The sequence below is a fragment of the Bubalus kerabau genome, chromosome 23, assembly GCF_029407905.1.
Source record: "Bubalus kerabau isolate K-KA32 ecotype Philippines breed swamp buffalo chromosome 23, PCC_UOA_SB_1v2, whole genome shotgun sequence".
Lineage (NCBI taxonomy): Eukaryota > Metazoa > Chordata > Mammalia > Artiodactyla > Bovidae > Bubalus > Bubalus kerabau.
In genome coordinates, this window is record NC_073646.1 from 20367938 (window position 1) to 20389625 (window position 21688).

Genomic DNA, 21688 nt, shown 5'->3' on the forward strand with positions numbered 1-21688 from the left:
CAACAAAGGTCCATCTAGTCAAGACTATGGTTTTACCAGTAGTCATGTATGGATGTGAGAATTGGATTGTGAAGAAAGCTGAGCACTGAAGAACTGATGCTTTTGAACTGTGATTTTGGACACTTGAGAGTCCCTTGGACTGCAAAGAGATCCAACCAGTCCATTCTAAAGAAGATCAGTCCTGGGTGTTCTTTGGAAGGAATGATGCTAAAGCTGAAACTCCAGTACTTTGGCCACCTCATGCAAAGAGTTGACTCATTGGAAAAGACTCTGATGCTGGGAGGGATTGGGGGCAGGAGGAGAAGGGGACGACAGAGAATGAGATGGCTGGATGGCATCACTGACTCGATGGACGTGAGTCTGAGTGAACTCCGGGAGGTGGTGATGGACAGGGGGGCCTGGCGTGCTGCGATTCATGGGGTCACAAAGAGTCGGACAGGTCTGAGCCGCTGAACTGAACTGAACTGAAAGACCAGTTCTTGGGCAAGATACATTGTTGCACAAGGCTTAAGAAAAGCATCAGGAAGAATGCTCACCTCCTTCTTAAAGGGCCCTAAGTTTTAATTCCCTCAGAACATCTCTTACATAGAGTGGAAGAGGATTACCATTTCTTGAATGTTTTTCATAGGCCATATAGCATCTCTGTAAGGTAAGTAGAACTATGCCCATTTTTTTAAAAAATGAGGAAATAATGTTGAGCAGAGAACAAATAACCTTAAATAATCCTGTTACCTTAAGATGGATGCTGTGGGAGTGGGTCTTGCAAGACCTTTCTTATTACTAGTAACCAATGGAAAAAGTATATAAGGCCTAGATAAGACTAGCATGGTGGGCACTCTCCATACCCCTTCTGATGTCTGTGTCAGAAGCTTTCTCTGTCCCTTTTTCACTGTAATAAAACTTCTGCCACACAAAAGCTTTGAGTGATCAGGCCTCGTCTCTGGCCCCTAAAGGAAATCAAACCTGAATTTTCACTGGAAGGACTGATGCTGAAGCTGAAGCTCCAATACCTTGGCCACCTGATGTGAAGAGCTGACTCATTGGAAAAGCCCCTGATCCTGGGAAAGATTGAGGGCAGGAGATGAAGGAGGCGACAGAAGATGAGATGAATGAATGGTATCTCCAACTCAGTGGACATGAGTGTGAGGAACCCCTGGGAGACAGTGAAGGACCGGAAAACCTGGCATGCTGCAGTCCATGGGGTTGCAAAGAACTGGACGCAACTTAGCAACTGAACAGCAACAACCTTGTGGTGTGCAGAATTCTGCTGAAAAATCAGCTGATAACCTTATGGGATTTCCCTTGTGTGTTATTTGTTGCTTTCCGCTTGTTGCTTTTAATATTTTTTCATTGTATTTAATTTTTGTCAGTTTGATTAGTATATGTCTTGGCATTTTCCTCCTTGGGTTTATCCTGTTTGGGACTCTCTGCACTTTATGGACTTGGGTGATGTTTCCTTTCCCATGCTATGGAAGATTCCAGTGCTTATATCTTTAAATTTTTGCTTAGGCCCTTTCTCTCTCTCTTCAACTTTTGGGACCCTTATAATGCAAGCGTCCCAAATGTTTAACATTGGGACTAATGTTGTGTTAATGTTGCCACAGAAGTTTCTTAAACGGTCCTCAGTTCTTTAATTCTTTTGTTTTATTCTGTTCTGTGGCAATGATTGCCACCATTCTGTCTTCAAGCCAACTTATCTGTTCTGTCTCGTTTCCTACTATTGACTCCTTTTAGTGTGTTTCATTTTAGCTTTGTATTCTCCAACTCTTTTTGTTGTTGTTGTTGTTGTTCTTTGTTTCTTTTAGCTCTTTGTTAAGATTTCTTGTATCTTTTTGGTCTGCTCCTCAATTCTTTTTCTGAGATTTTGGGTCATCTTTACTATCATTACTATGAGTTATTTTTTGGGTAGATTCTAGCCTATCTTCTCTTCACTTAGTTGTTCTTTTGGAGTTTTATTAATATCTTCTTCCTCCATCTACAACATATTCTTCTGCTACATCATTTTGTCTAACTTTCTGTGTTTGCAGTCTTCATTCCACCAAGTGCAGGATTGCAGTTACTCTTCTGTTGTCTCCCCTCTGTTGTGTGAGATTGGTCTGAGAATCTTGTGCAGGCTTCCTGGTGGGAGGGACTGGTTCCTGCCCACTGGCGGACAGAGCTGGGTCTTGTCCCTCCAGTGGACAGGGCTGTATTAGGGGTTTGTTTAGAGGTGACTCTCGCCTTGGGAAGACTTTAGGCAGCCTGTCTCCTGATGAGTGGGGCTGTGTTCCCACCCTATTGTTGTTGGCCTGAGACATCCCAGAGGCTGTATCTTGGTGTCCATGTGGTGGCCTACAGGAGAGCTCACACCAGTGAGTATGGCCTGGAGCCTCTGCCACCAGTGTCCTCGTTTCCTCAGGGAGCCACAGCTGTCCTCTGCCTCCCCAGGAGACCCTGTAAGAGCAGCATGTTGGTCTGCAGCAGGTTCCTATGAAGTTACTACTTTTTCCTTGGGTCCTGGCATACATACCTAAGACCCTGTGTGTGCTCTCCAAGAGTGGAGTTTCTGCTTCTCACAGTCCTGTGGAGTTCCCCCAATCATGCCCCACTGTTCTTCAAAGTCAGATGTTCTGGGGACTTCTGAAACCAGACCCTCAGTCTAGGGAGCCTCATATGGGGTTCTGTCTCAATCTTGTGAGACAGTCTCTGTAATATATTTTCCAGTTTGTGGGTTGCCCATCTGGGTGGTATGGGATTTTATTGTGAATGCATGCTTCATGTTGTCTTGTTGTGGCTTCTTTGTTTTTGGATGTAGAGTATCTTTTTTGGTAGGTTCTAGTCATTTTTGTTGATCATTGTTCAGCAGTTAAGTATGATTTAGGTGTTTTCATGAGAGGAAGCAAACTCATGTCCTTCGACTCTGGCATCCTGTTTTCAGCTTCCTAAGTATATTATTCTTTGATGCTAGTGTAGTGAGATTTGTTTCCTTAACTTCCTTTTTGGATGGCTTGTTATTAGTCTGTAGGAACATATCTGATTTTGTATGTTTATTTTTGTGTTCTGCAGCATTCCTGGATTCCTATAATTACTTTTATTAGTTTGATTGATCCAAAGGGTTTTTTGTGTGGAATCCTTTGGGTTTTCTCTGTATAAGATCATGCTATCAATGAATACAGACTGTTTCACTTCTTCCCTTATGATTTGGATATGTTTCATAATTGTCCTAGCTAAAACATCCATTACTGTGTTGAATAGAAGTGGCAATAATGGGTATCCTTGTCTTGCTCTAGATTTTAAGAGAAAACACTTTCAGTTTTTCAGTGTTAAGTATGATGTCAGTTGTGGACATTTCATATATGCCTTTATTATGTTAAAGTACCTTGTTTGTGTACATAATTTGTTGAGTGTTTCTATTATTGGAGAGTGTTGAATTTTGTTACTCTTTCTGTGTTGAGATTATTATATGATTTTTATCTTTTATTTTAGTAATTAGTGTATTACATTTATTGATTTGCATATACTGAACCATCCTTACCTTCCAAGGATAAATCCCCTTGATCATGATCAGTGGGGCTTTAATTATGCTATTGGATTTGGTTTGCTCAAGTGTTTTGAGGAGTTTTGCATCTTTATTTATCAGGAATATCTGCATGTAGTATTCTCATAGTGTCCTTGTGTGGCTTTGATATCAGCATAATTCTGGCCTCCTAAAATGAATTTGGACATGTTCCCCTACCCTTCTATTTTTTGAAAAGTTTGAGAAAGATTGGTGTTAGTAGAATTTACTTGTGAAGCCATCTGGTCTTGGAAAGTAGCATAAGAATATCAGATCCTCTTTGCTTATGCCATCTTGAAAAATGGAACCACATTTGTTTAGCTACTTCTTTGTTTTCTGACCACATTAGAACATTATTAGATATTAAGGAAATTATTGAACAGAAAAATAAAAGCAATTTAATTTTCTTTATTTCAAACACAAAATCATTTTTGCTATCAAACTTTGAGACTGATTAAGGAGAAAACTAGGAGAAAGAAGTAATACTGTTATTCGCTTGATGTTCACATTATTAGGTAACTTAACATTAAAAAAAACTTTTTGTCCATTGCTGGAATCGAACATACACTTTTTGTAGAAGAATGAATTTATTGACACTCAACCAGTTTGCAGTGCTCCTCTGGAAAAATTTTACCTTAAAGGTACGTAAAGGTATCCTTGGAAAATGTTCATAAATGCCCATGTGGTGCAGTTTGTATTTTGGGTGTAGGTGGGGGTGGGTTTATATACATGCACACACTTGAAAAATCAATTCCAGAGCTGAAAGTAGCTCTTCCAAATGTATGAAACTTCATTAATCAATAGTATAGTCTGACCTATAAGAAAACTGGTTAGGGGAGTTGGAGGGGTGATATGGAACTTTAGCTGTTTCAGGGTGAAATTGGCAGAAACTTAATATCATAGAACTATCTATTTGCTTTGAATGTGTACTCTTAAGTTAATTAACACAATCTTTTTGTTCCTCTTCTAGAGGAGGCAGTTCTTTAATTTAATATTGGAAGTCCTAACTGCATTGGTGTTTCCAATGATGCTTTTGCTCTTACGTGCTGTTATTCATATAACTGTTGCTGGACCTTACACTTTTACTTCTCAACCCATCAGTACTCTGCCTTCATTCCTCCAAAATGATGAAAGATGGGAATTGATTTATGTGCCTTCTAATATTGATGTGGTAAAAGAAATCACTGAGAATGTGAAAAGGAATCTAAACATCAGTATAAAAGGTTAGAAATTAAAGTTTTCTGTAAAGCTTATCATTAACGTTTTTGATGGAGCTGAAACAGTATAGGGAAAAGAATAAGAATAAAGTTGGATGAATCACACTGCCCAATTTTAACATTTCTCTCTGGCTGCTTTCAAGATATTTTCTGTCTTTATTTTTCAAAAGTTTGATTATGACGTGTCTGTGGATTTCTTTGGAAAAGGCAATGGCACCCCACTCCAGTACTCTTGCCTGAAAAATCTCATGGATGGAGGAGCCTGGTAGGCTGTGGTCCATGGGGTCACTAAGAGTCGGACACGACTGAGAGACTTCACTTTCACTTTTCACTTTTATGCATTGGAGAAGGAAATGGCAACCCACTCCAGTGTTCTTGCCTGGAGGATCCCAGGGATGGGGGAGCCTAGTGGGCTGCCATCTATGGGGTCGCAGAGAGTCAGACACGACTGAAGCGACAGCAGCAGCAGCAGCAGCAGTGGATTTCTTTTGGCGTTTTTCTTTGGGGTTCACTGAGCATTTTGAATCTATAAGTTGCACAAAGTTGGGGGACTTTACAATAATTATTTTTAGAATTGTTTTTTAACATGGCCGTCTTTCTTCTCCTCTAAGACTATGATGATACATTTTGTATTGTCCCACAGGTTGTTAAGGCTCTGTTCAAATTTTGTCTAATCTTTTTTTTCCTCTCTTGTTCAGATTAGAAAATTTCTATCTTGAATGACTCCTTCCTGTATTATAACTGTACAGGTGTTGAGCCAATCAAATGAGTTATGTTTTTTAAAGCACAAAGTGATCACCTCCTGATTTGTTTCTTTTAATTAAGTAACCTTTTTCAGATATAATGCACATTCCATACTTTCACCCATTTGAAGTGTGTAATTCAGTGGCTTCAATATATTCACAGAGGTGTGCAGCCACTGCCACAATTAATTTTAAAGCATTTTTATCACCAAAAATAAATTCCAAAATCTTTAGTCATAGCCCCACAATTATCCATCCCTATCAAGATAAGAAAAACAGTAATCTCTTTTACCTCTACAGATCTGCCTATTATAAATCTTTTATATAAATAAATGGTTTACATATGAACCTTTAACATAAATTGTTTACATATAAACCTTTTATATCAACTTTATAAAATGCAATATGTGGTCTTTCATGACTCTCTTCTTATACTTAAAATGTTTTCAGGGTTAACCCATGTTGTTGCATGCATCAGTTCTTTATTCCTTTTCATTGTCAGATAATATTCCATTGTATGGATATACTGCATTTAATTGGTACAATATATCTTTCATCAGTTGAAGGACATTTGAGTTGTTTCTACCTTTTGGCTACTATAAATAATACTGCTACAAACATTCATCTATAGGTTTTATGTAGACATATGTTTTCATTTCTGTTGGTTATATACCAAGAGGGGAATAAATGTGTCATATGTTTACTCTATTTTTAACTTTTCAAGGAAATGCCAGACTGTTATCTAAAGTCATTATACCATTTTACATGCTGATTAGCAGTGAATGAAGGTTCCACATCCTCTCCAGCACTTGTTATCTTGTCTTTTTGATTATAGTCATCTCAGTGGATATAAAGTGATTTCATTGTGATTTCAATTTGCATTTCTCTCACCACTAATGACTTATCTTTATATGTGCTTTATAATGATTATTTAAAATTGCAATAAAATTTTATAAAAGTTTTTATCAAAATATTTTGAACCCCAAATATCCATTAAGTTGTTGTGATACCAGCATTTAAGAAACAGTGTTTTCAAATTTGCATATTTGGATAGAAGGTTTTTGTCCATGTAAACTAATATATTTTCTCTCAGAAGGGATTATCATATGTTTTTATTTAAGTGAACAATTTTACTTCTCTGTAGTTCAAGGCTTTTCTTCAGAAATTGAGTTTGAGAAGTACGTTAAGTATGACTATCAAGCTCATAAAGTGCTGGCTGCCATTGTTTTTGACTGTGACTTCAAAAATAGGCATGATCCATTGCCACTTCAGGTGAGAAAGTTGTATTTAAAGTTTTCTAAATAAATAGTTTTCTTGGAATTGGATTTTTAGTTTCTATGATTTTAATGAATTTTGTATTATCTACCCTATTTTATCAGTGAAGAAACTAATTTTCCCAAGATCAAACTACTTGTATAAAATAAAGCAAGAATATGAATCCAGATTTGAGTAGCTTTAAGGATGTCTGTGTTTGTAGCTTTTGAAATATGCTAATAAGGGAAGAATTGTATCTTTCATGCACAGGACTTCTGATTCATGGGACACTTGGACTACTCATACAGTGCTTCTAGTTTTGCAAAAGGTAGTGAAACACAAGCATGGATAGAGCCTTTTCTTTGAATGAGACATAGAATTTAAGTCCTTTCATAAATCTCTAGAGAAAACGCTAAGGCTTACCCACATTGATCCAGATTAGATGATAGCATAACCCAAGAGAAGGAAAGAAAAAGATAGTGCTTTGAACTTGGTGCCTCCTTGGCAGATCTTATAAACATTGTCTCCTGGTGGTGATGAAAATAGAGGGCAATCTATAACATCTCCACATGGAGCCAAATTCTATATTTAGAAAACAGATGCTTGTCAGCAGAAGGCAAGATTAATAAAACCACTAGTAGGACAATATATATTCTTTCTGTGTGTCCCATCCTTCCATGACTTTTCTTTTGTGCCAACTTCTATTTACTAAGTCAAAATTATCCATGTACTGATATAGGTTTAGGCTCAACAATATACATTGGCTCAAAGTGTCTTCAGTTCTATTTTAAGTTTCAGTCTTATTGCTGAATAATAAGGCTTCCCTGGTGGCTCAGACAGTAAAGCATCTGCCTGCAGTGCAGGAGACCTGGGTTCGATCCCTTGGTTGGAAAGATCCCCTGGAGAAGGAAATGACAACCCACTCCAGTACTCTTGCCTGGAAAATCCCATGGACGGAGGAGCCTGGTAGGCTACAGTCCATGGGATCGCAAAGAGTCGGTCAAGACTGAGCAACTTCACTTTCACTTTCTTTTCACATATAACACTGTTAAATTTAGGATATGCATTGTGTATATTGCATATGATTTGTGTATTTGAAATGTGTATATGGCAAAATGATTACCACAGCAAGATTAGCTGATATATTCCTCACCTCACAGAATTACCAGTTTTGTGTGTGGTTAGAATATTTAAGATGAGTAAGTTCTGAGGATCTAATAATGTATTGCATTCTGCTTGGTCTATTTTGATGATTTTTCTAAAACCTTTTGATCTCTATTGATGATTTTATGTATAGCATAGACCATCTAATATCTACCAGCTGTCCCACATCTTAGGTGACTTTCTCTTTTTTAATTTTATTTATTATTACTATTTTGACTATGCTGAGTCTTCATTATGGCATGAGGGCTCTTCCTTGCATTGTGAAGGCTTCTCTAGTTGTGGTATGTAGCCTGTGGGCTTAGTTGCCCTGCAGCATATAGGATCTTAGTTCCCTGACCAGGAATCAAACCCACATCCCCTGAATTGGAAGGTGGATTCTTTACCACTGGACCACCAGGGAAGTCCCTTATGTGACTTTCTTGACAGATCTTTTGTTCATTTACAAGGATCCACAAGGATCAAACTAAATCTCAGATATGATCAATCATGTCACTGTCCTGATTAAAAGACTTTGGTGACTTCCAGTGTCCAGAGTCCTTTGCACAAATATATGGCTATCAATATCCTAGTACTTGGCTATCTCTGATATTCCTTACCAAACTTTTTATGTTCCAACAGTACTTAACTTCCAGAAATTACCTGGAAACACTGTATTGCTTTTTGTTTCTGGGTCTTTGGTCACATTTTCTCTGCTGTGCAAATGCTACTGTGAATTCCCATTCAAACTCGCATTCAGCTTCCACACCTATCCCTTTCTTTTCTGTCTTCATCACAACCTGCACATATTTCTGTTAGTCAGAATTCATATGGGAACAGACACTACTGAATGCATTTCAACAAAAGGGTTTTTATATAAGGAAATATTTACACATTCACATTCTAGATTTTAGTCACTCTTGACAAACACTTCAGAGGATTTAGCTTACCTGTTTAGATGAACCATATCCTTCTTGAGCCTTTAGCTATCAGGTCATAGTTGCTGCAAATGGTCTTAACTGTTTTCTATGGAAAAGTAAGCACCAAGAGGTGCCCCCATGTACCTCACTGTTTTCATTATGTAAAGTGAAAGTGAAGTCGGTCAGTCATGACCGACTCTTTGCAATCCCACGGACTGTAGTCTACCAGGCTTCTCTGTCCATTGGATATTCCAGGCAAGAGTACTGGAGTGGGTTGCCATTTCCTTCTCCAGGGGATCTTCCTGACTCAGGGGTCGAACCCAGGTCTCCTGCATTGCAGGCAGACGCTTTACTCTCTGAGCCACCAGGGAACAACAGCAACCTTAATCATGATTAATTGGTTCCTCTCAGATCGTAATTTATTTGCCAGTGTACCAGTGTGAGTAGCTCAGTAATACTAGGTGATAATCATACAGCTATTTGGTGGAAGCTTTACTGTATCTCCTCTTAAAAGTCTGCTACCTCAGAAAACAAGGCCTTTAATGCAGCAGATCTTGAGCTTGTAAGGATGGGATGTATAAATTCCACAAGTAGGCCTCTGGGAGTGATTAGAAGGGCCAGTTCTACTTCCAAGCCTTGGGTCCCCTACCCTTATGTTTTACCAAGAACATAGAGCCATATACCAATTATTGTTACCTAGGCCACATCCTATAGAACAGTGTCCCAGATTAACAGAGTGTTATCCTTATCTGAAATTTAATAGGCATTTTCAGTTTCTTCTCTCAGGTCTGCTGCTTCTGAGTCATAATGGCATATGGTAAGAACTATAAATCCAGTGGTTCGGGTGCCCATTATTGTATCTCCTTAACTATAAAACAGGTCCCCTGCTGGAGGCATATTGTGTGCCTTTACCCCTATTTCAGACCCATTTCTTTTTCTGGACTCCACTGAAAATTTTTACATCATAAATAGATCTGACCAGTTCTCTCAAATGTGGTATATGCCATCACCAAAATTTTGAAAAACAGGCTCATCAAAAAAAAAAGGCCCACCTCTTTTTGCAGTGTTTCTTTTGAGTGGTTAGGAGTACAGTGTACAGCAAACTACTCTGAGGATATATCCTGGCATACCTCAGAGACCATTGGACCCATAAAAAGCTCACCAGTTAGCAAGGTCCTAAATCTTTATAGGCTTTATCTCCCAACCTGTGGTAAGCAAATATCTTACTAGGGCATTTAGAATGCTTGTCACTTCCTGTTTATCTGGTCTAAATGTAAATGCAAATTCACAGGACTTAAAATATATAGAACCATTTTGTAAACAACAAAGTCGGAAGACATATATAAAACATATAAAACTACAGTAATCATTGAAGTGTAATACTGGCATATGATCAACAAATATATCTATGACACAGAACAGAAAGCCCATAGTCATTTGGGACTTCATTGTGGTTTAGTGGCTAGGACTCTATGATCCCAGTGCAAGGGCCTGGGTTCAATCCTTGGTCATGGAACTAGGTCGTACATGCCACAGCTAAGAGATCACATGCTGCAACTGAAGATCCTGCATGCAGCAGCTAAAGATTCCACATGCCACAGCTAAAGATTCCTCATTTCACTAAAAGATCCTGCAGGCCACAACTGAAGGATAACACATACCACAACAAAGATCGAAGATACCGCATGCCATAACTAGGCCTGGTGCAGCCTAATTCATTCATTCATTCATTTTTAAAAATAGAAATACAAAGGCACCAAAGAAATCTTATGGGGAAAAAAAGATGTTTCAATAAATAGTGCTGTAATGATTGGATGTATATATGGAAAAAATGAACCTTGAACTGACCTCCTACTACACACAAAAAATTAGCTCATGAATTTTAGATTTAAATGTCAAAGCTAAACCCAGTGCTTTTAGAGTAAAGCAAAGACAAGTATCATCTTTAGTTGGGAGTAGCAGAAGTTTTTCAGATCACAGAAAGAGATAACCATTAAAGAAAAAATTAATAGATTAACTTTTATCAAACTTTTAGAAACTTAACATCAAAAGACACTGTTGACTTCTGGTCTGGACAAGATGGTGGGGACTCAGTTCTCTCTGTCATTCCTCACTAAGCACAGCTGGATGTAATGCAAAGGCAAAGCAAAACTCTGAAAAGTGATAAGAACGCTGCAAGTTGTTTTAAGACCTCATGCCTAGAGGAGCAGCACAAGGGCACACATCTTAATGTATCACAGCCAACGGATGACAGCCAAGACCCAGCATTATCTGACCTCCAACCTAGCAATAGAAGGCAGCAAGTAGGCTCATGCCATTCCACATCAAATGGAAGCATTTCTAACATTAGACAGTTCTGACATATCTAGCATGAGGAATGGATAGGGAGCCCTAATAACAATTAGTGGCCAGGAAAAACACTCTCCTTCCTTACCAAGCCCTTCCCCTGCTAATATATACTGAAACACATGAGCAAGAGGTACTCAGCCACAAGTATCCCAGTCTAGAAGCCTCTTCATCACCTCTAGCCTAAGACATCCCTCGATGCAAGACTCTGGAGTGGGTGGGACAGTGGAACCATCAAGAGGGTCCCAGCTACAAAAAAGTGGCAATGTCTATGGGCCACAGACTCTCTTTTCCTGTTCAGATACATGAGGCAGTCAAGGAACAGTGGTAGGGAAACTCCACTGCAAAAAGTCCCACATTCAGAAAGAATTGTCTGTCCCATACAAGCAGGTCCCTGCCACATGTGCCCAACCAGGAAAGCCTCTTCCTTCTTGTGGGCTGAATATCCTGTCTTATATAGGGAGCCCCCAAAGCAAAACAGGCAGAATTGGCATGAGGAACTCAGTCACAGAAGAGATCTAGCCTGGGAAGGTCTTTATGCCTTGTGCCTCCTCTGCCCCTAGAAGGAAAACTTGTGTTCCTTTAGGCAGAAATAACAGGAACCAGTGTGAGCCCCAATGAAACCACATTAACTGTGAGGCCAAAGTTAATACTTAAAGAGCTCTGGAAATTAAATTGTCATTGAAATTAAGCCATTGCTGCATAAAATAGGCTTACTGCCTAATATAATAAAGTATTTAAATAGGATCCAGAGTCTCCTAAAATAATAGACAAAATTAACAAAATAAAATATAAAATCATCTGTCAAACCAAGAACCAATTTACTGATATGAGAACTGAGATGAATTAGAGGTTAGAATTATCTGAGAAAGATTTTAAAGCAACCATCATAAAACATGTTTCAACAGCAATTAAAAACTGTTTTGAAACTAATGAAACTATAGGAAATATAAGCAGAGAAATAAAAATTATAAACAAGAAGTTATAAACATTAAATTCAGTAACAAATAACAACCTAGTGGGAAAAAGTTGGCTTAAAGCTCAACATTCAGAAAACGAAGATCATGGCATCCAGTCCCATCACTTCATGGCAAATAGATGGGGAAACAGTGGCAGACTTTATTTTGGGGGGCTCCAAAATCACTGCAGATGGTGATTGTAGCCATGAAATTAAAAGATGTTTACTCCTTGGAAGAAAAGTTATGACCAACCTAGACAGCATATTAAAAAGCAGAGATATTACTTTGCCAACAAGGGTCCATCTAGTCAAGGCTATTGTTTTTCCAGTAGTCATGTATGGATGTGAGAGTTGGACTATAAAGAAAGCTGAGCACTGAAGAATTGATGCTTTTGAACTGTGGTGTTGGAGAAGACTCTTGAGAGTCCCTTGGACTGCAAGCAGATCCAACCAGTCCATCCTAAAGGAAATCAGTTCTGAATATTCATTGGAAGGACTGATGTTGAAGCTAAAAACTCCAATACTTTGGCCATCTGATGTGAAGAGCTGACTCATTGGAAAGATTCCCAGTATCAGGAGGATGAGAAGGCAGGAGGAGAAGGGGATAACAGAGGATGAGATGGTTGGATGGCATCACCAACTCAATGGACATGAGCTTGAGTAAACTTTGGGAATTGGTGATGGACAGGGAAGCCCGATGTGCTGCAGTCCATGGGGTCGCTAAGAGTCGGACACGACTGAGAGACTGAATTGAACTGAACTGAACAGGGATGGGCTTAACAATAGAGTAGACAGAGGAGAGGATATAACACTGAGGAATAAATTTATCCAAGGAAGTGCAAAGAATATACACTGAAAACTACAAAACATTGCTGAAAGAAATTAAGACCAAAATAAATGGAAAGACAGCCCTAGTTCATGGGTGTGCACATGCATGCTAAATTGCTTCAGTCATGTCCGATTCTTTGCGACGCTATGCACCGTAGCCCACTAGGCTCCTAGGCTCCTCTGTCCATGGAGTTCTCCAGGCAAGAGTACTGGAGTGGGTTGCTGTGCCCTCCTCCAGGGGATCTTCCCAACCCAGGGATCAAACCTGCATCTCTTACGTCTCCTGCATTGTCTGGCAGATTCTTTATCACTAGCAACATCTGGGAAGCCCTAAGTTCGTGGGTAGGAAGACCTAATTTGTTAAATCATACTACCGATAGCTACCTAGATTCATCACAATCCTTATCAAAATTCCAGTGCCCTTTTGTATTGAGATATTTTTATTTACAATAGTAGTTTTAGGTATACAACATGGAGTTTCAAAATTTTTATAGATTATACACCATTTAAAGTTATAAAATTTGTTTATATTCCCTGTGCTGTAAAATATGTCCTTGTAGCTCATTATTTTAAAACTAATAGTTTGTATTCCTTAATTCTTACCCCTATATGCCCCTCCCTCTTTCCCTCTCTCCCACTGTTAATTACTAGTTTGTTCTCTGTATCTGTGAGTCTGTGTCTGCTTTCTTATAGTCATTTGCTTTGTTTTTAGATCCCACAGTTGAGTGATAGCAAGCAGTATTTGTCTTTCTCTGTCTTTTCTCTAAGCAACATGTCCATCTATGATGTTGCAAATGTCAAATTTTCATTCTTTTGTGGCTTAGTAATATTCCCATGTATGATATCTTCTTTATCTATTTAACTGTGGATAGACATTAATGTTGCTTCCACGTTGGCTATTGTAAATAATACGGCTGTGAAAACTGGGCACATGTATATTTTTAAAATTAGTATTTTGCTCTTTGAAAAATACTCAGGAATAGAACTGCTGGATCATATGGTAGCCCTATTTTAATTTTTTAAGGAATCTCCATACTGTTTTCCATGGTGGTGTTGGTGGTATTCAGTTACTCTGTCCTGTTCAGCTTTTTGCACCTCCATAGACTGCAGCATGCCAGACTTCCCTGTCCTTCACTGTCTCCCAGAGTTTGTTCTAACTCATGTCCACTGAGTCAATGATGCCATCCAACCATCTCATTCCCTGTCACCCCCTTCTCCTCCTGCCCTCAGTCTTTCCCAGGAACAGGATCTTTTCCAATGAATCAGCTCTTCACATCACATGACCAAAGTATTGGCGCTTCAGCTTCAGCATCAGTCCTTCCAGTGAATATTCAGGGTTGATTTCCTTTAGGATTGGCTGGTTTGATCTCCTTGCTGTTCAATGGACTTTTGAGAGTCTTCTCCAATACCACAGTTCAAAAGCATCAATTCTTTGGCACTCAGCTTTCTTTATGTTCCAGCTCTCACATCCATACCTGACTACAGGAAATACCATAGCTTTGACTCTGCAGAACTTTGTTGGCAAAGTGATGTCTCTGCTTTTTAATATGGAGTATAGGTTAACTGGTTCCAAATAGGAAAAGGACTACGTCAAGGCTGTATATTGTCACCCTGCTTATTTAACTTAAATGCAGAGTACATCATGAGAAACACTGGACTGGAAGAAACACAAGCTGGAATCAAGATTGCCGGGAGAAATATCAATCACCTCAGATATGCAGATGACACCACCCTTATGGCAGAAAGTGAAGAGGAACTAAAAAGCCTCTTGATGAAAGTGAAAGTGGAGAGTGAAAAAGTTGGCTTAAAGCTCAACATTCAGAAAATGAAGATCATGGCATCTGGTCCCATCACTTCATGGGAAATAGATGGGGAAACAGTGGAAACAGTGTCAGACTTTATTTTGGGGGGCTCCAAAATCACTGCAGATGGTGACTGCAGCCATGAAATTAAAAGAGGCTTACTCCTTGGGAGAAAAGTTATGACCAACCTAGATAGCATATTCAAAAGCAGAGAGATTACTTTGCCAGCAAAGGTCCATCTAGTCAAGGCTATGGTTTTCCCTGTGGTCATGTATGGATGTGAGAGTTGGACTGTGAAGAAGGCTGAGCACTGAAGAATTGATGCTTTTGAACTGTGGTGTTGGAGAAGACTCTTGAGAGTCCCTTGGACTGCAAGGAGATCCAACCAGTCCATTCTGAAGGAGATCAGCCCTGGGATTTCTTTGGAAGGAATGATGCTAAAGCTGAAGCTCCAGTACTTTGGCCACCTCATGCGAAGAGTTGACTCATTGGAAAAGACTCTGATGCTGGGAGGGATTGGGGGCAGGAGGAGAAGGGGACGACAGTGGATGAGATGGCTGGATGGCATCACTGACTCGATGGACTTGGGTCTGAGTGCACTCCGGGAGTTGGTGAGGACAGGCGTGCTGTGATTCATGGGGTTGCAAAGAGTCGGACATGACTGAGCGACTGAACTGAACTGAACTGAACTGATAGGTTTGTCACAGCTGTAAGTCCAAGGAGCAAATGTCTTTTAATTTCATGGCTGCAGTTACCATCTGCAGTGATTTTGGAGCCCAAGAAAATAAAGTCTGTCACCATTTCCATTTTTTTCCCCCTATTTGTCATGAATGATGGGACCAGATGCCATGATCTTAGTTTTTTGAATGTTGAGTTTTAAGCCAATTTTTCAGCTTTTTAATCTCAACTAATGCAGAAAAAATTTTGAGAAAATTCAGCACCCATTTATAATAAAATTAATGAGCTCTATTACAGTCATATTATGGAATATTACTCTATTCCTGCATGCTCAGTCATGTCTGACTCCTTGTGATCCGGTGGACTGTAGCTTGCCAGGCTCCTCTACCCATGGGATTCTCCAGGCAGAATACTGGAGTGAATTCAACCCTGTGATGGAACCCAAATCTCCTGCAGCCCCGGAATTGGCAGGTGTATTCTTTACCACTGAGCATCAGGGAAGCCCCCTATGGAATACTGCTCAGTGATAAAAAAGAATTAACTACTGAAAATAGCAATTACATTAATGAATTTCAAAACATACGGAGTAAAAGAAGCCTTCTATGAAAGAGTACAATTCTATATTTAATTCTATTTATATGAAATTTTATATTGGTCAGAATTAATCTGTGGTGAAATTAGAAAAATTACATCTCTGACTGTGGTCAGGATCAATGGGGAAAGGGCATTACAAAAACTTTCTGGAATGAGGGTAATGTTTATCTTGATAGTAGATGAGTTAGAATAGCTATGCATTTTTAAAACTTACATCAGATCAGATCAGATGTCACTCAGTCGTGTCCGACTCTTTGCCACCCCATGAATCGCAGCACGCCAGGCCTCCCTGTCCATCACCAACTCCCGGAGTTCACTCAGACTCACGTCCATTGAGTCGGTGATGCCATCCAGCCATCTCATCCTCTGTCATCCCCTCTCCTCCTGCCCCCAATCCCTCCCAGCATCAGAGTCTTTTCCATGTACAGTTAAGATTTGTACATTTTATTGTGTGTAAATTTTACCTCAAATAAAAACTATAGGCAAATATTAAAATCTAGTAAATGGTGAACTTTTGGTGAAACTGTGCTGAAGTCTAACTTTCTTTGCAGTGCATCCAAAACTTAAGTATATTGATAGATAAAGTATATAGATATTACATATATACAAGTTTATATAGATATATATATTTAAGCTTACATGATGTATAATATAAATTATATATGCACACCTAATTTTGCCTTTTTTATGAAAAAGGTAGCATACTTGTCAGTAATTTTTTTCTTTTTGAACCATAAATCCATTCTTCTACTTTGTTTTTTGATGCTACAGCTACATTTCCACTTTTTCAGCCAGCTATCAGACTCAGCTAATAAAAGGCACTAGAGGCAGACTAGAAGCAAGAGTTGGAGAAAAAGAAGTAACTTTAACTTTCTGTTGGCTTTCTGGCTGCTTGTAGTTGCTGTGAATGACACCCCAACAATATCTCTTCTTTTTTGTCAGTAGCATTTTCTTTCTCATAGTGGCAGATAAATGCAGTTTGAAGATTGCTCAACACTTTTCAACATCAGCTTTATCATGCCCTCTCAAAGATATCCAGCACTAGGCATCTGGAGCTCCTTTTCAGAAGTCAAGGTCCCCATCCAAAGTCCCCTCTTTCAAGCTCTGTAACCTAGTACTAGCTGACTTATGCCCCTGCTCAGAGGCTTGATTTTTCATCCTCACATGACCTTTCATTTAAGTTTACAAATTTTACTAATTGCAAACCCTTGTTTTTGTTTCCTTAGTCCTAGGGCCAATGACTGCTTCCTGCTGTCTCTATCTGATACCTTAAAGCTCTCCTATCCATTAGGTTATCTAGTATGGATAGTATAACCTATCCATTAGGTTATCTAGTTTCTATTTTCTGACTATACCTCGAGCAGATACAGAACACTGTACTGTGTAATTTATGCAGTCTTTTATGTATGAGCAGTTAGGTTGATTCCAATATGCTGTATTTCCATGACAAATAATGTTACAACAAACAACCGTGTGCATGTGGGTTTTTTTCCCATACTGTTTGAGGTTTATATTCCAAGTCTGTTATTGAAAGTATGATGGCTGAATTAAACAATGCGTGCATATATAGTTTTGTGGAACATTGTCAGATTCTGCATTATTATTGTGCCATTTTGCATACTACAAGCAGTGTATTAAAGTGCCTGTTGACTGTCTTGCCAACACAGTATGTTAACACAATATGTTTTGACTTTTCCAGTATGACAGGTAAGAAAGATATCAATGTAGTTTTAATTTGTACTTATTCCATTCTATGACATTGAGAAGGTTTTTATATGTTTGTGGGCCATGTGTATATCTTCTTTTTGTGAACTGTCTGCATTGGGAGAGGACTTAAAATATAAATATGATTGGATTATATTTGTTGTGCTTGGAGTCACTGTCACTTGCAGGCATTCAGAATCACTTTCATATCAGATGAGTCTCAATTTCAAATCACATGGTTTCCTATGTGGATTTAACTTTGCTTTATTTTCTAATATTTGCTTTTCAGTTTAGTTTGGTTTTAAACATAGTTTGTTTTCTGCTGCTACTTCTAGGTAAAATACCATCTGCGTTTTGCTGCTATACAGAAGACTATCATATGGCCAGATGAGACGGGCTGGAAAACAACCTTACTTTTCCCTAATCAGCCCTCTGTAGGACCCAGGAATCCAGGTCATCAGGATGGAGGAGGTCCTGGTGAGCAGATCCTTATGCATATGCATACTTAATTTTTATTACACTTGCATAATAATATATATGTTATTTATATTGTGTATATATATGTGTGTGTATGTGTATACATATATGTATTTATACAGATATATGAAATAAATCACTTTATTCTTAACTTGTAATTTTTAAATTAAATGCATATTATATAAAAACTACTAAATCTTATACATTTGGTAAACTAACATATATACAGAGAGAGAGAGAGAATATATTATATATATATACATATATATATATATAATGCTTTGTTGTTATTTAATCGCTAATTCATGTCAGAATCTTTTGTGACCCTATGGACAGTAGCCTGCAAGGCTCCTCTGTCCAGGGGATTTTCCAGGCAAGAATACTGGAGTAGGATGCCATTTCCTTCTCCAGAGGAACTTCCCAACCCAGGAATTGAACCCATGTCTCCTTTGGCAGGTGGATTCTTTATCACTGAGCCACCAGGGAAACTCTTTCAATTCTTATACCAATACGCTTATCTTTATTTAGTTGTGGTTTAGTGTTCTGCTTTCCAAATACATATATTTCAATTTGTTGGTATTGTTTGAATATTCATGTCTATGTATAATTCTATTGATTTGATCTAAAACTTTAAAAATTGTGATGACAATTTTTAATTCAAATTTTCATATTGCATATTTTCTTGAAAAGCCCTTAATGTGTAATATGAGTTTACCAACTATACTTGAGATTTTTATGCAAAGTGAAAGTGAAAGTTGCTCAATCATGTCCGACTCTTTGTGACCCCATGGACTATACAGCCGTGGAATTCTCCAGGCCAGAATTCTGAAGTGGTGGCTGTTCCCTTCTCCAGGGGATCTTCCCAACACAGGAATCAAACCCAGGTCTTCCACACTGCAGGCAGATTCTATACCAGCTGAACTACCAGGGAAGCCCAAGAATACTGGAGTGGGTAGCCAGTGCCTTCTCCAGCAGATATTCCTGACCCAGGAATCGAACCAGGGTCTTCTGCATTGCAGGCGGATTCTTTACCAGCTGAGCTACCAGGGAAGCCCTTGAGCTTTTAATATTTAGCAGATATTCAGCAGAAGGAAAAAACCTATGCACATTTTAGCATATGCAACAAAAATTGGAAACATCATAACCAGTAAGAGAATAGATGAACATATTAGACAGTCATTAAAAATAATATTTATGTAGTCTGTTAAGAAAGAATTTAAGCTGAGTCTACAAGTAACTGTATGAATTAGCTAGATGGAGATAAATGAGTACTATTCCACATAGTGCAAGTAAGATCATGAACACATCAAGATAGGATGCCACATTCAGGGGACTACATGGCATTTTGTTTGTTTTCTTTTTTATAGCTAGAATAGAGCTTATACAGGAGGCTATTCAAGGTGAAGCTAAGAGGCAAATAGATCATTAAGTACCTAATGTGTAAAGTGAAGGAATATGAAATCTCTTCCTGGAAGTTATGAGAGACAAAATCATAGCAATATTTAGTATGAATAGGAGAAATGATATGGTAGTGGATGTATCTCTTCAAGTAATGACACTCTCCGAGTAATGACACTCATGTTCATCTTTGGTATTTGTTTAGATCTGAACTCAAACTTTTGTTTCTATTGATGAATAAAGAAGACTGACCTATATTTCACAATTTATATAATTGATTGCAGTGTTTCAGAGAATGGCCCTTATTTTGCATTGGACATCTGAATTTTGTTTTATTTCACTTCTTGATTTTGAGTGTTATATTACTTGACACCAGGCAGCATGCCCTTGGGTTTCCTTAATACCATACTATTAGTGGGAAAATGTTATGAGAAGAAGGGTGGATGAAGCATGTTTGGTAACATTTAAATTAAGGAAGAGTAAATAAAAGAAGACAAGGATACAGAGATTAAGAAGGATTGACAAGTAGGTGAGTAGAATATTAAGACAGCTACTGCTTCATGCTAATTCACTTCAGTTATATCTGACTCTTTGAGACTATATGGACTGCAAACTATCAGGCTCCTCTGTCCATAGGATTCTGCAGGCAAGAATACTGGAGTGGGTTGCCATGCCCTCCTCGGGGGCACCTTCCTTGGATAGGTACTAAATATATCAAAGAAGGAATGAGAAACCTCAATGCTTGATATTTCAATTTTATAACCACAAAAGAATCTCTTGAAGCCTAAAAACAGTAATTCCTTCATAAAAAAGGGTTTCTATTAAAAAAAAAACTATAGAACATTGATGAAGGAAATTAAAGATGACTCAAAGAAAGGGAAAGATGGTCCATGCTGCTGAATTAGCAAGTTAATATTGCTAAGATGGCCATACTGAAAGCCATCTACAGATTTAATACAATCTCATCCAAAATACCCATGGCATTTTTCACAGAACTAGAGCAAACAATCCTAAAATTTATATGGAACCAGAAGACTCCAAATTGCAGAAGCAAGCTTGATAAAAAAGAACAAAGCTGAAGCTCTCATATTCCCTGACTTCAGACTACACTACAAATATCCAGTAATCAAAACAGAATGATGCAGCACAAAAACAGATACATAGGCCAGTGGAACAGAGTAGAGATCCCAGAAATAAATCCACAGACCTATAGTCAGTTTATATAGGTAAGAATATACAATGAAGAAAAAACAGTCTTTTCAGTAAGTTACACTGAAAAAAAAATGAGCGGTTACATGTAAAGCAATGAGATTAGAACATTGCCTCATAATGCCATGTACTAAAATAAACTTGAAAAAGACTAAGGACTAAATATAAAACTTGATACTGTGGAACTCCTAGAAGAGAACATAGGCAGGACATTCTTTGATGGAAATTGTAGCAGAGTCTTTTCTATCTGTCTCCTAAGACAAAAGTAAAAATTAAGAATTAAGCTTAAAAGCTTTTGCACAACAAACATCAACAAAATTCCATTTCTCATATGGAATGAGAAAAAATATTTGCAAATGGTATGGCAGACAAGGGGTTAATATCCAAAATACACTGACAGCTTATACAACTCAATATCAAAAAAACTAACAACCCAATCAAAAAATGGGCAGAAGACCTGAATACACATTTTTTCCAAAGAAGACGTATGGATGGCCAACAGACACATGGCAAGGTGCTCAGTATCACTAATTATTAGAAAAATGTAAATCAGATGAGTTAACACTTCATTTATATCAGAATGGCTGTCATCAAAAGTCTACAAATAACGAATGTTGACCAGAATATAGAGAAGAGGATGTCTTGTACACTGTGAGTGGGAATAGAAAACAGTATGGATACTTAAAAAACTACAATTAGAACTACTATATGATCCAGTAGTTCCATTCCTCAATATACATCTCAAAGAAAATGAAAACCCTGACTAGAAAAGATCAGATCAGATCAGTCCCTCAGTCGTGTCCAATTCTATGCGACCCCATGAATCGCAGCACGCCAGGCCTCCCTGTCCATCACCAACTCCCGGAGCTCACCCAGACCACGTCC

At 38.3% G+C, this 21688-nt stretch overlaps 1 protein-coding gene across 1 annotated transcript in view; it reads left to right on the forward strand.

The window, feature by feature from the left end:
- LOC129637638 (phospholipid-transporting ATPase ABCA3-like) overlaps positions 1 to 21688 on the forward strand; it is a 50242-nt gene that overhangs the window by 8866 nt on the left and 19688 nt on the right. Inside the window, exons 3-4 of the mRNA XM_055561865.1 lie at positions 6640 to 6767; positions 18055 to 18196. Coding sequence (XP_055417840.1) covers positions 6640 to 6767; positions 18055 to 18196 — 270 coding nt within the window. The remainder of the gene's footprint in view (positions 1 to 6639; positions 6768 to 18054; positions 18197 to 21688) is intronic.